General features: G+C 39.2%; 2 protein-coding genes across 2 annotated transcripts in view; both read right to left on the bottom strand.

Annotated features, from left to right (window-relative positions):
- LOC134654367 (uncharacterized) overlaps window positions 1-15571 on the bottom strand; it is a 51197-nt gene that overhangs the window by 32921 nt on the left and 2705 nt on the right. The gene's annotated exons all lie outside the window — the stretch shown is intronic.
- Window positions 4153-5867, bottom strand: LOC134654366 (uncharacterized). The gene has a single exon (XM_063509829.1). It carries the CDS (start codon window positions 5716-5718, stop codon window positions 4153-4155), a length of 1566 nt encoding a protein of 521 aa, XP_063365899.1. The 5' UTR covers window positions 5719-5867.

Below are 15571 nucleotides of genomic sequence, written 5' to 3'. Positions count from 1 at the left end.
TATATTACACTACTCTTTGCTGCCGACTTCTAGCGCTGGCGGTACACCGCGAAAATCAGTAAAATGCTGCAAATGGTGTTAAAGGTCTGAAAATCGGTACGATTGATCTTTAGGACATTTGAAACAATTTGACCCGAAGCGCCAACAAATAAAAAAAAACGAGAGGAGTTATGACGTTATGTTTCTTTTGTATGAAAAAAAAAAATAAGAAACCTATCGTGTGTGGTATTCAACGAAAGGGCTTTCTGAGCCAATGCTAAAAATATATCACATCGTTACATTTCAGTCATTTTGTTTAAATTATAATAAAAATAGTTTTCAAAACATACCAAGTTTGGGCTTCTCCAGATACAATACCGTTAATTTTTTTTTGTAAAATATACCTCAAATTATCCGTAATATCCTCATATCTAACCCTAATAAAGCAATTTTGAAATTATTTACATTTAATTTTTTTTTTAATTTTTCAATTTTACAAAGTGTAATAATAGCCCTGCTGAATATAATGTCCGAATATTATGTCCGAATGAATAAATACGAGTAATAATGTCATTCGGGTAAAATAAGAGTATTGAAACTTGGTTTTTCTACTCCCGTACTCTTATTTGTCATTTAAAGGGTCGTGCACACACCTTTAAACCCCCTATAGTTCTTATCTTATAGTTAGCAGTATCTTTTTGGCACTTTTACGATACTTCGTGTAATCACCACTTAAAAAATATTGTATGGAATACATTGTTGCCAACCTAATTTTAATTGTCATTTCTGACAGACGAGTGAACCATAGACATGTTTTGGTTACTGGTACGATTTTTTTTTTTCATCTTTATAGGGCTGTATCTCCCAAACCGTGCGTCGTAGAGCAAAAATAATCAAATTTTCGTTCCCCTTTAAGAAATCCCTAAGTAAGATTTAAAAAACAAAAAAAGAAAAAAAGGAAGAGAAATATTTACAGGGCTGTATCTCCTAAACCGTGCGTCGTAGCGCAAAAGTAATAAAATTTTCGTTCCCCTTAAAAGTCCCACCCACTGAACAACCTATCACATTAGGACATGAAACAATCATCATCATCCATTTTTATTATTATTTCATTGCATTTCAAAGTAAGCGCTTGGTCGTAGAAAAAGTATTGTATGCAACGTTGTTTAACTTTCAAAAAATACTCGTGGCGTCTTTATTAAATTTACTTACTCACGCCACTCGCCTTTTTTGACCTCTCTTAAACAACGGTTGCATAAAATACTACTGCATGTTCCTTTGGTAATATCTAAGCTTTAAGTAAGAAAAAGTTCTAATGAGTGGGGGTGGAGAACTCGGGAGAGGGGGGGCGTTAAAGGTGAGTTTTTTCAGTTAATTCTTTCTTAATTCTTACATAGACAATTTTTACTACGACTTATAGATTCCGAGATATAAGCGACTTTCTGAAAAAAACGTTATATATTAATTTTATGCTTTCTTTTTAAATATTTAATTGAGAGATTCATAATCACACTTTGTAAAACTGAAAAAAAAAAAAAAAACCTAAATGTAAATAATTTCAAAATTGCTTTATTAGGATTAGATATGAGGATATTAAGTATAAAATTTGAGGTATATTTTACAAAACATTTTTTAACGGTATTGTATCTGGAGAAACCCAAACTTGGTATGTTTTGAAAATTATTTATTGTATTATTTAAAAAAAAATACTGAAATGTAATGATGTGATATATTTTTGGAATCGGCTCAGAAAGCCCTTTCGTTTAATACCACACACGATAGGTACAATATTTTTTTAAATTCCATAAAAAAAAAGATGACGTCATAACTCCTCTCGTTTTTTTTATTTGTTGGTGCTTCAGGTCAAATTGTTTCAAATGTTCGTACCGATTTTCATACCTTTAACATCATTTGCAGCATTTTACTGAATTTCTCGGTGTACCGCCAGCGCTATATATATTATACTACTCTTTGCCTTTTCTTTAAACTTTTTTTTGACAAGTTTTCACAGACAATTAAAAATTTGACATTGATACATCAAGGCGGTTTGTTTACAAAGGGGCCTACCGGGAAGTGCGAAAATCGAAACTCAGCTATTTGCCTCTTTATCGCTCGAATATGCAAGAGTGATTGAGAGGTTAGATAACAAAATTTCGAATTTCTGACTGTATTTTTCTTTAAATATTTTCAAATACAATTAAGTTGCGTTGTTTTATCACAAAGTTAAAAAGACTTAAAAGACTACTGTCTGTATCATCACCATCAGATCAGCTCGATGGTACCATAAAAATATTGTATTGTCACCCATATTCATGAATCTAGTATTAAACTGATTGGGCATGAGTGGTGGGGATAACTGAAAGAACGGGATAGACTTATGTATCTTTCAGTAGGAGTAGCAGCGAAAGCGCTATTATTGTTTGTCATTGTCACAGTCTCACATTTTTTTTTATTCCTCACCGTAAATTAGCATGGATGATTGGTCGAATTTATTTGTTGCCCACCATAACAAATAAATTCTACCTATCATAGCGTCGCATTGCGTATGTTTTGTCCCTCACGGAGGCACGCGTAGACCGCTTCTATAGGATGCTACCTTCTATGCCCATATTACATATTATGTACTTATGTAAATTTTCAGCTTCCGCTTCAGCTTTGAACACCCGGGAAGTGGGTCAAATTTAATTTGCATGATTTGATTGGAACCGGGACAGATGAAACTAACTAAAAGCTTGTAAAAATGTGGCTTTCCAATTTCTATTGCAACTTCAGATGAAAACGTCCTTATTGAAGCATAAGGACCCTTAATTTATGGAAAGCCACATACAACAACCAATTCGAGGCTACTAGGCGGCAAAATACGACTCAATACGAGTAGGTAGGTCAAATAAGAGTAATAAAATACGGATTTATATTTGGCCAAATATTCTTTATTGTGACAAAGTTATTCTTCCTCGCGTTATCCCGATTTTGCCACGGATCATGAGAACCTATGGTTCGCTTGACAATTAATCCCAAGAATTGGCGTAGGCACTAGTTTTTCCGAAAGCAACTGCCATCTGACCTTCCAACCCAGAGGGTAAACTAGGCCTTATTGGGATCTGTTAGGCTGTTAAAGTTAGCTACTCGTAAGTCTCGTAACACAACATATAAGTTTCACATTATAACAAAAATTACTTACATATATATTATGTACCTAAACATATTACTTTTCTAAAAAAAGGACTGAAATCTAGTGCTGCGAAGAAACGGTATTTTTGTTCGGCTTTTTTGTTGCTATTTTGGCATATGGATACATGGTAGAAGAAGTAAGTGTATGGAATCCTCCTCCATTTTGCGTGGTCCGACGCACCTGGCCGGGTTTTCGCGATTTTCCGTCAATGTTCAATACCTTATTTCTTACGAACACCTAAAATAATAAGTTTAAAATTAATCTCAATGTCTCCAGTTTGCTGTTCATTCAAACTGACAAAATCCAAATTTCTGAGGCAATATACGACCGCTGTCTTATATAAGCCATTAAATATCAACATGAATAACCCCACGTTGCGTTGTTATAAATTTAATTAAATAAATAATTATTTTATTATTTAATTTATATCAACTAATTAGGCATAGCGTCCAATTTAGAATATGGCACAGGCACTAGTTCTTACGAATTTTACCTTAATTTATTAATCAAAGGACCTGAGGTAAAAGTGAGAAGAGGTTGATATGCAGATGCAACCAGCTAGTCGCCGACGCTCCGCTTCCCCCGAGATTAGCCCTTAAGCCTGCACCTAACAGACTGGCTCATAGGGGGCTATGAGCTCGCCGTTGCGTCAATTTTCATTTTTAGAAAAAAAAACTAGTCTACTAACTACTAACAACACAATAAATGCTTATTTTGCCGCATTCTTCACTATCTCTCCCTGTTTCACTGCCATCTAACCCAGAGGACAAAAATATAGCTTATTGTGGCTACTCCGTCTTCCTCATGACTCATGATATTTTACTTCACCATAAAGTAATTGGTGTAATATCTGTTCAAGCTTGGATGTCTTGAGTATTAAATAAAAATCGCAGATACTTAAAAAAGCTTCTAATTCTGTTCTACAGAGGTACTTAAGATTAAATTGTATGGAAAAATATATTTTGCGTGTGTGACGCGCACATGAGCGTGTATCTCAGAGCCTAATGGCTCGCTAGGCGTCTATAGAGACGGCGGGGGGCGCGGCTGATGGGCCAACTGGTTGAGTGGTGTACGGTCCCCGCTTCCCCTTCGTTGGTAGGAGCCGCAACATCCTGGGGGCCCTTGGAGGCGTCAGCCTTCAAGGCTTCATGAGTGTCGTCCAGCAGTGGGCAGAGGTACTTCACACCTCGTTTATAAGTGCCCGTTACTGTGGCAACTTCGGCCACTCGCGAAATCCCGTCGGCGCCAGGAAACAATTTGGCGATTCGTCCAAGCCGCCAGTGTAGGGGAGGAGTATTCTCTTCCTTGATGAGGACCAGGTCACCCAGTTGAAGATCTCGTCCTGGAACACGCCACTTCGTCCGTTGTTGGAGCTCGCAGACGTATTCCAATTGCCAGCGCCGCCAGAATTGCTGTCTTAATGCCTCGAGCCTCTGAAACCTATCTAAACGGTTTGGGTTTATATCCGCGAGGTGGGGCGACGGCAACGAAGTGAGCGCGCGGCCGATGATGAAGTGACCTGGGGTTAAGGGTTGGAAATCGTTTGGTGAAGACGACAAAGGACATAAAGGACGACTGTTAAGGATAGATTCTACCTGACTAAAGAGAGTTGCCAATTCTTCATAGGTTAAATGAGCGTTACCTAATATACGATTGAGGTGAAATTTTGCCGATTTGACTCCTGCTTCCCACAAACCACCAAAGTGAGGAGCATATGCCGGTTGGAATTTAAATTGTATTCCCTCATTTGCTGCAAAATTGCAAACCGTGTCTGAGTTTGAAGTAAGATAATCGCTAATTTCCTTGGCCGCTCCTACAAAATTACGTCCATTATCGCAGAATATTTCGCGAGGTCGCCCTCTACGAGAGATAAAACGTCGCAGTGAAAGTATGAACGAATCCGTCGACAGCGTGCTTACTGCCTCTAAATGCAAACATTTGTACCGGAAACAAACAAATATAGCTAAATAGCACTTTGTTATTTTGCAACCTCTGCCATGCCTGTCCGTAATCATAAAGGGACCGGCGAAGTCTACGCCGACACTAAGGAAAGGAAAATCAGGCGTTACGCGCTGAGAAGGCAGAGCGCCCATCAAAGGAGCAGAAGTGTTGCCAGCTGCGCGGCGACAGGTGACGCATTGTTGCGATACGGTGCGCGCAAGCGTGCGCCCCGATACGGGCCATACCGTCTCGCGAACGGCGGCTAGAAGCAGCTGAGGAGGAGCGTGCAGGAGACGGATGTGTTCCTTTTGAAACAGCAATCTAGTCAATCTATGTTTAGAGTGTAACAGCATTGGGTGGCGTTTGTCAAATGGATAAAACGACGAGGACAGACGTCCACCAACTCTGAGAAGCTTGTCGTCTTCATCGTAAAATGGGTTCAATGATAAAATAGGGCTTTTAGGGCCTAGAGGTTGCTTGTCACGCAACAAATTCAATTCAAGGGGGAAACTAGCCTGTTGTGACAAAGCGACCAGTTTTTTAAACGAAACCTCGAGCTCCTCAGGTTGTAGTACACCCGTAGTTTTATTGGATGAAGGGCGGCAGTTATGCGCAAACCTAAGCATATAAGCTACCGCACGTTGTAAATGTGTAAGTTTCGAATATCGATCGAAATCAATAACATTGGTTTTTTGCGAATCGTCAGTAATCGCGACGTTAACCTTTAGCTCGGGTAAATCGAGTTCCGAGTTTGCGGAAAACTGAGGCCAGTTATTTTGTGGTTCGTATAAGAAAGATGGCCCGGTCCACCACATGTGCAAATCAGGTAAGCGACGCGCTTCGACCCCTCTAGATGGGTAGTCAGCCGGATTTAACGCGGTTGGAACGTGACGAAACTCACTGGCATCGGTGAGTTCTAAAATATGAGCTACGCGATTGGCAACAAACGTTTTTAATTTGGTTTGATTAGTTTTAAGCCATGCGATTACAATTGACGAGTCAGTCCAATAAAATTTCTGCGCAATCTGGCAGCGCAACGTCTTAGAAACAGCTGACGCGAGCTGCGCGCCTAGAAGGCAAGCGCATAATTCCAATCGCGGAATAGTCGTAGCCTGGACCGGCGCGACCTTGGCCTTGGCGCACAGCAACCTGACTACAACATCGCCCTTCTCATTAGTGGACTTTAAATAAATACAGGCCGCGTATGCAACTGAGCTTGCATCACAAAAGACGTGCATCTCGATATGCGTCGGCGAGTCGCAAAGTACATTACGAGGTATTTGGAGCGAAGTTAAAGACGCTAACCCGTTAACAAAGTCCTGCCAAGACTCGTTTATGTAACTCGGCACGGGAACATCCCAGTCGATTTTTTCAATCCATAATTTTTGAATTAAAACTTTAGGTATAATCGTCAGCAAACACAAGAGGCCTAGGGGATCAAATATTTTACACGAGTCCGATAAAATTGAACGTTTCGTAGGGTGGCCGTCCTTGGCAGAGTATTGAGTAGGAAAATGAATGACATCTGCCTCAGAGTCCCAGCCCACTCCTAGCGTGTGCGACGACGAGCTAATGATCAAGCTACCTTTATTTTCACCTACACTATCGTTTTGTGAGTCATGCAAAATTGACGGTAAATTTGTGCGATATTTGCGCAAGGGAAAACAACCAGCTGCCAGCGCACGCTCAACCGACTCTTTAATATAACGCAATTCCTCCTCTGTGTCTGATCCCGTTAATAAATCGTCAACTAAAAAATCATTTTGAATGATGATCTTAATTTTTTCATCTGCACATTCCTCGCCCAACTGCCACAAACAGCGTGTACTCAAAAAACTAGCACTTGAAAATCCGTAAGTGACCGTGTTAAGCCTTAAAGTCTTTAAAGGTTCGTTCTCATTGGAGCGCCAGAGGATTAATTGTAAATCGCGGTCGCATTCCTGAACCAGGACCTGCCGATACATCTTAGCGACATCCCCAGTTAAAACATATTTGTAAGTACGAAACCTCAGAAGAATGTTAAACAACGAATCTTGGATCGTCGGCCCAACCATCTGTAGGTCGTTTATAGAATAGCCAGACGTGGTGGGGGCACTGCCATTGAATACGACCCTTAATTTTGTAGACTCGCTGGAGGGCTTTTGCACAGAATGATGTGATACAAAAAAAGAAGGATCCGGAATGTCAGAATCGGACACAGAGAGATGGCCTAATTCGGCATATTCATTTATAAATTGCTGGTAAGCTGTTTTCAAATCAGGGTTGCGTTTGAATCGTTTCTCTAATGCAAAGAACCGTTTTTTAGCAAATCGATACGAATCCCCTAAACAATCGGGTTCCGTAACTAATGGCAAACGCACGTGAAACCTACCGTTATCGTCACGATAAGTGTGAGTGACAAAGTGTTGCTCACATTCCGCCTCTAAATCGGTAAACGGTTGACTAGGTTGGGGCACTTGCTCCAGCTGCCAGAATTTGGTAAGCGAGTCGTCGAGATTATCACTTGTGTACAAGTGATTGCATTGTAAAGAGGAATTGAACGACTTATCGTTTAACATTGAAAATGCATTGTACTTACTTACCACTAACCAACCTAGTTTCGATTTGCGCAAAACAAGCGAATCGTGCCCTATGTCAATTTGCTGACCTTCAACCAGACTCCAAAAAACGTCACCGCCAAGTAAAATATCTACAGGTCCGGGCTGATTAAAATTAGGATCAGCGAGCGTTTTATTACGTGGCCACTGGACGCTCGACACATCGACATACTCTAGTGGCAAAGTGCTATTAATTACAGGCAGCGCTAAACATGCGATATCGAATTTAGATTTTTTATCATGTTTAGACCGAATTTGCACAAAGCAGCGCTCCGGATTACTAGATATAGGAACGTCGGACAATCCGAAAAGCTTGGAATTACTGGGCAGCGGTGCGAGTTGCAATTTCTGTTTAAAACTGCTTGTAACAATAGAAGGCATGCTTCCGCAATCTAAAAACGCGCGCGCTGTTACATAATCATTAATAGCCGGGCTATATATGTCTATGTACGCGGTAGGCAAGAGTATTTGATTTGAGCGCGACACGGTCACATTCGACGACAGCCCGAGCTCGGGCTCCGAACGCGGCGGAGGCGCATCTACGGGCGCAGCGGCAACCTGAGGAGTCTCCCTATGCAACAAAGTATTATGGCGCTTCTTACAAGTGTGACACGGAGCTACTCTGCAGCGATGAGAAGTGTGCCCTTTCCGCAAACAGTTGAGACAAAGGCGTAACCTTGACGCTCCGGAGATCCGGTCTTCAACTGGCAGGGACAGGAATGACGAGCAATCGTAAATCCGGTGCTCGCCGCTGCAGAACACACAGGCAGGAGGAGAGGTCGAGGCCGAAGCAGCAGGAGTGGCTGAAACCGCAAAACATTTGGTGCTAGACTTCTCGCGTTTATTATGAGGCGAGGCAATAGGTTCGCGTTTATTATTATTATTAGTGATAGGCTTATCAGATTTATTACGCTGAACCGATTCCAGAACATCCGCACGTCCCTTTAAAAAGCGATTAAAATCGACCAATGACGGCATATCATCATTTGAAAATGAATTACTTTTAAATTCCTCCCATTTTAAACTCGTATTACTATCAAGTTTATTCGCGACCATATGTATAAGAAGCGTGTCCCACTTATCAGTGGGCTGGCCCAACGTATTTAAAGCCCGTAGGTTTTTGGACACATGATCCACTAAATAGCGCAAGGACTTTGCCGATTCGCGACCAATCTGTTGTAAGTTAAACAATGAGTTTAAATGGTTGCTAATCAGCTGTTTTTTGTTGTCATATCTCTCGCAGAGCAGACGCCATGCCTCAGCATAATTACTGTCCGACACTTCTAAATTACTTATCACCTGAGCCGCTTCACCGTCCAAATAAGAATTTAGATAGTGAAATTTGTGAATCGGCTTGATGTTGTCGGAACTGTGAATGAGTGTATCAAATGTGTCTCTAAATTCGAGCCACTTAAAATACGAACCATCGAAACTAGCGATTTTAATCACAGGCAAACGAAAATTTAAACCGTTGCATACATTGTCATGACCACAGTTACTTTGAACTTCAGACTTTACGCTGGCGAAATCAGATCTTTCGGCTATCTTATCGATAATTTTCTGCGCCATTGCAATAAGAGAAATAAAATCATTTTCCATCTCTTCTCTTATGTCAATTTCGGACTGCATATCAGATGTAGTCGCAATTTCTATTTGAGTTTGGATCTGGTCGAATTGTGTGAACATATTACGAAAACGATCCAACTTCAACGAAAGTTCGTCTACATCTTTCGAGGAAATATTTTCCTGAGCATTCAATTCGACAATGTAATTTTTAAATTTAGTAATACGCCCCTTAATGGACGTTCTAGTAGGAATCAACGTAGCCATTATATGAAAAAGATCCGATCTCAATTAAAAACAGCGAATGAGGAAATGAGAAATCAAAAATAAAATATTGGAATAAATACGTAAATTTTTCCGGCCTATGTTCACAGTCACAGTGGTTGGCTCGGTCGGCAACAGTGCTATGCGGAATGCAGGAGTCAGCGGAAAACGCACCGCAGCTGCAGCTGAGTAGTGGCTGTTGCCGGGAGCGATGCGACCGGTTCTTATCTGTAACACGGTGAACACTTGTGTTACTATGGAATGCAATGGAATTTTTTGCGTTGAGATTTAACTGTGCGTAATTAGTAAAATCGCTAGACAGTATTCTATATAGCACAAAGTGGGAGTATGCTTTATGAAATAACGGAATGTTTAAATTAAGTTGAAGAAATTAACTAATAAGAATGTCACTCAAATAAGCGTTCTGTTCTTTAATAGTTTTAAATGCTTAAATGGCCGTAAAAGGCTATGGTTTTTAATTAGGCTTTAAAGCAGCGATCAGATTATTTCACTGACACTAGCTATTAAATGAGGATACGTGCTAAAAAATGTTTACGTCACTAGTGCAATAAAATGGCATACAATTAAACTTAAGTACGGCGAAGGGTGAAGATGGCAAAGCTAAATAGTCAAGTAGGTGGAGGAAAGTACGAGCAGAAAGATAGGAAATATGAAGGAATGGTGCACTTCCCTTGCTAAACCTTGGCTGCGGCGGCGTCGTTCTGACCGGCGGCGGGCTTGAAGTAAGGGTGTCTGCAGCTTCCAAAATGGCGTCGTAAATCTCCGAATATATATTTGTACAGTTCAACTGGCGTCGTAGATAGGTACAATAGGCGTCGTAAGTCCAGAATACTGCGTTGACGCCGGGATGTCCAATTTCTGCCACGTTGTAGCTGTCGTGACCTTTGCTCTCTTCACACGTAGAAATTCCGTTCGACTCGGGCAGAAGCAATCGTTGCGTATTAATCACGTCGGGGTCACCATGTTCAAGCTTGGATGTCTTGAGTATTAAATAAAAATCGCAGATACTTAAAAAAGCTTCTAATTCTGTTCTACAGAGGTACTTAAGATTAAATTGTATGGAAAAATATATTTTGCGTGTGTGACGCGCACATGAGCGTGTATCTCAGAGCCTAATGGCTCGCTAGGCGTCTATAGAGACGGCGGGGGGCGCGGCTGATGGGCCAACTGGTTTAGTGGTGTACGGTCCCCGCTTCCCCTTCGTTGGTAGGAGCCGCAACATATCAAATGATGTTTATCGCACAAGTTACAAGAAGTTCATTGCTAAGAACCACGACGATTGGTTTAAAATTTAAACTTTATATATAATTTGTTACCTAGTAATTATAATAAATCTGTTTTCTTTTTGACATTTAGTGGTATATGTATTGCTGTATGTTTATTGTCAAGTTTTTTTTAATTCTGGACAATTGTCATATATTCGTTTTCATGATAGATCTACACCAACGCAACTGCATGTCATGTTCTTGCGGTTTATTTTTATAACGCCAAGATCGAAATTTGACTGTTAACTCCATCTTGCGTCGAGTAGAGGAATCAAAAAACTATAGAAAATAGAAATGCAGTTTACTCTATGCCATAGAATCCCCTTTTAAATGTCATAAATCCAAACATGGCGGCCATACCAATAGACAATCAAGTCTAGCGATGAAATGATTTGTTTACATGAGATTCACTGACAGATAATGATCTTTACCTATTCGACAACCCACGATAGTTCAGATTCAAATGAACTTCAACATGCGACGTCAAAATTGGCATGTCGAATAAGGCCCCTGGCTATAAAGAGAAATTCATTGATACTTCATTATTAGAATCGGCTTTGTTGCTTTGCATTTTTGATAGACAGCCTACATTTATTGAAGTGAAAACTTCTTTAGCGGCGCTGTGCACTTTTTGTGATGGGGAAAAAATTTATAACTCGCGAGAAGAGGTAAGATTCGTAAGACGTAAGACGGACACGTGACCTGATCGAAAAACTGTTACAATGTCATTGAGTTTTTCTTTATTGATTTAAATGCCATCTAGTGAGTTTCCCTCTAACTGGTATTTATATCGAGTACTAACAGTGATGTGCTTAGGGGTTTCAAGTAATGCGACGAAATAACGCTAGATGGCGTTAACCTCAATTATACATAGTGCTGCAGACATTTTGCACTAGTCATTGAGTTTTCACTTCTGCCGGCGCTCCCAGAGTGCACCCGTTGTTTTTTTTTAAATTGGAATTTCGTTTATCTTATTATAGCGACATAGACGTTCTTTATATTAAAAGTAAAGGTATGATTCTACGGCCCTTTCATGTTGGTATTCAAAGTCGGTATTTAAAAGTTGACGTGTAGAAAGCACTTAGCCCTACATTAGCTAATGATGTAGTAGGTACCCACACGACATGTAGGCACTTTATTCCCTAAACAATTAGCTAAGTAGGCTGAGTATTATGCTGAGTGACAACGTAGATTTTAATGGTTACCTACTTATGTCAGCAAAAATACAAGAATATACATAGACTACATTTTAAATAACCTAACTGCCGTCGCAAAATGTATGGTTTGTGTAGAAGTTAGACCAAGATAAGTCTGCAACTATTTTGATAGCACATCACGCAGTGCAAGTGTTATTTTAAACGTCATACTTCTTTGAAATTATGACATACCTATAAATAACACTCACACTGCGTGTGCTATCAAAATCGTTGCAAGCTTTTCTTGGTCTAGCTCTATAAAGATGATTCCTTCTATGTCATACTATAGTTGGTCAAACAAATTTGTCAGTAAATAAGAACAGAAAAATCTATACTCATCCTTTTTTTTTGGGTGCTAGTACTAGTGTATGAAGACAAAGATAGTATGATTCTCTCTGAGATGAGACAGGGCCCGATTCGGATTTTCTATTAGATATCTTTTAGATATCGCCAAGATACGATAACGATATGTTTAAGAATGGTTTAAGATCTAACCTGTCAAATTTGACATTTCCGCGATTCTGGAGATAGGTACTCTTGAACGATTTCCACAAGATGTTACATAGAGATCTAATTCACATCTAATAGATATCTAACACGATCTATCGTAAAAGTGACATTGGTTGCCCGAATTGCGCTGCAAAAGAGAACTAGTTGAAATCAAAACTATAACGTAGAATGGATCTAATACGTGTCGTCTCTTGTGAATATCTTGAAGTTCGAATACGGCAGTATGTCCTTTGACAAACTATAGTAATGTGTGCAAAAGGACTTGATGAAGTTGATGCCATTTTTTCTAGCAGCTTTTTTTCTTCAAAGGTCATCCGATTCGGATCGGACAATGTGAAAATATTCTTACAAAGCAAAGCTACGTGCGCTACGTCGTAGCACTCGTAGCATCGTTTTCAGCGTGTGTCAGCGAAAACTATTCGTAGCCGCAAAATGGGAACGGAAGCCATGCACCAAGTATATTAGGGGTTTCTTAATTATATTTTAGGGGTTACCTAATGTTATCTTTACAAAGCGAAGCTACATGTGTTCCGTCGTAGCACTTCGAAGTAGCATCGTTTTCAGCGTGTGTCAGCGATAACTGTTCATAGCCGCAGAATGGGAACGGAAGCCATGCACCAAGCGTATCAGGGGCTTCTTAATGATATTTTAGGGGTTACCCATGGTCTAATAAAACATGGTCTTCTCTTCCCAGAGTGTCACTTGCCTACGTCACAATAACATTGCCACTTTATTTCAACATAACATGTTACATGGGTACATTATATCTATGGTTAATAAGTTAATTTATTTCTTTATAATTTAATAATTTTCATTTATATGTATTTTATCTTAAATTTTACAATAACACGTCATTTTTAATTATTCGTTAGCAATATCTTCCGATTCACGAAAGAAATTTCAGACGTTCGGGTAATTCTGTTTACACTACTGGCAACACAGGATAGCGCTGTCACATTTGACAATCCGCCATTTTGTCCCTGACCGACCGTCCTTGTCGAACGCGTGTTAATTGTTATTTCCTTCTCGCTCAGTGTCAGCAGTCGCAGTGTTTTCCAAACTTTTCACGTCGTAAGCTTCGTAATTAATGTTTTGTTACGAAGATGGTTGGCTGCTCTATTCGGAACTGTAAGAGTAGGAGTGAAAAGTGCAGTATAGATTTGTTTTATTTTACTATGTTTCTACATTAATAACTTAAAATTAATGCCGTTAAAATAAATTTCACTGTTGGTTAAAATTCTCCCACATTTTAAAGTTTGAGAACCTGTAAACAGCATGATGACGTAGGCAAGTGCCAGTTAGGTCATTCGCGAATCTCGGAATAGAGTACCAGGCGGAGTATATTATTATACCATGGGGTTACCTAATGTTACCTTTACAAAGCGAAGCTAATACATGTGCTAAGTCGTAGCGCTTCGAAGTAGCAACGTTTTCAGCGTGTATCAGCGAAAACTTCGTAGTCGTAGAATGGGAACGGAAGCCATGCACCAAGCATGATATTAGGGGTTTCTTAATGATATTTTTCCGTTTTTGTCTATTATATTATAATTCAATATTTGTACCTATTTATAATAGGTTAACATTTACATTAGCAAAATATACAAAGCAAAATAAGTAACAATCCAGCAGTGTGACTTAACGGAAACATTGTATGAAGTACAAATAGTTGAGTACCTACATTAGAAACGGAACGTGTGGTCACGCGAACGAGTGATTGAATACGGGGCAAGTTCACTGATTCAAATACCTATTCTGAAAGTCGCAAAAAAGGTTTGAGGAATATTAATAAAATTATTTATTCAATGCAGCATTTTCGCTATATAGCGGAAAAACCATGCTATCGGCTACGACAACAGAGCTACGAGCGTAGCGTAGTTTGACAGCCTCCTAGCCTATTCGGTAGTGACCCCGCCTACGAAGTTGGAGATCCCGGGTTCGAATCCTAATAAGGGCATTTAATTGTGTGTTTATCACAAATATTTGGTCCTGAGTTATGGATGTTTTATATGTAAATATAATGGGACTAAATAAATAGCTCGATCTGTGTTAATATCTATACCTATATTTATTTAGGTATATATTTTATAGCCAACGAATGAGTTAATAACTAAAGGCGGTTTAAGACGTTAAATTTAGCATGATAAAGGAGCATTGGCAGATAGTCACTTAAAAAACTAATATTTGAATACATTGGTCAAATAAGTAGGTACCTACTAGGGCTCGCGGTCGAGTCCGTGTTTCGTTTACACGTTTCGAATACCCGTTTCCGAATAACACGTACACGGTTTTCTGGCCCGTTCCACACGTGTAATTAAGAAACGTGTAATTAAGATCCGTCTCCACGGATAAACGGGTATTCGAAGAAACGGATCTTATTTACCCGTGGCTCCGGACACGTCCTTGACGAGTAGCGTAGCGAAGGAACGAACCGGCGTACTTAAGAGCTAAAAATGAATCGACAAAAGATTTATGACGAGTTTCTGTCATATTTAACCTTATTCCGTTGTTCATAGAGTCGAAATCCAATAAACGGTTTACAAAACCCTTTTCTGAGCAGGTAGCTTTTGCTTGCAATGTTGCAATACGAGTAGAAAATTTGAAATAGGTACAGTATACCTATGCTACTTATCAAAACAGTATTTTATAAAGACTTTATGGTTTATTATGTAACTTGATAGCAATAAATATAAAGTGCTAGTAATAAAATATAAATGCAATAAAGAGTAAGTATAAAGACTGTACACGATAAAATCTGGCCATGCATTTTTTATAATCTGTAGATATAAGTCCTATAAGTATATAGTAAAAATTCAATCAATTGTCAATCATATCACTGATATTACCTACAATGTATATATGAGTTTTCTCGAATAGGTATATTTCATCGAATATATTCTGTCAATAAGAAATGTATATTTTTTAATCTACTTAATTATTTTTTAACTTACGTAAGCCAGACATCTTAGTGTTATTATAGTAAACTATGTAAAAATTAAAGAATTATCATGTGCATCTACTATCTGCCAATAAGAAATGTACTTACGACTTTTAATATAATTAATT

This window comes from Cydia amplana, chromosome 14 (genome assembly GCF_948474715.1).
Source record: "Cydia amplana chromosome 14, ilCydAmpl1.1, whole genome shotgun sequence".
Classification (NCBI taxonomy): Eukaryota; Metazoa; Arthropoda; class Insecta; order Lepidoptera; family Tortricidae; genus Cydia; species Cydia amplana.
This window is presented reverse-complemented; position numbering and strand designations above follow the sequence as displayed.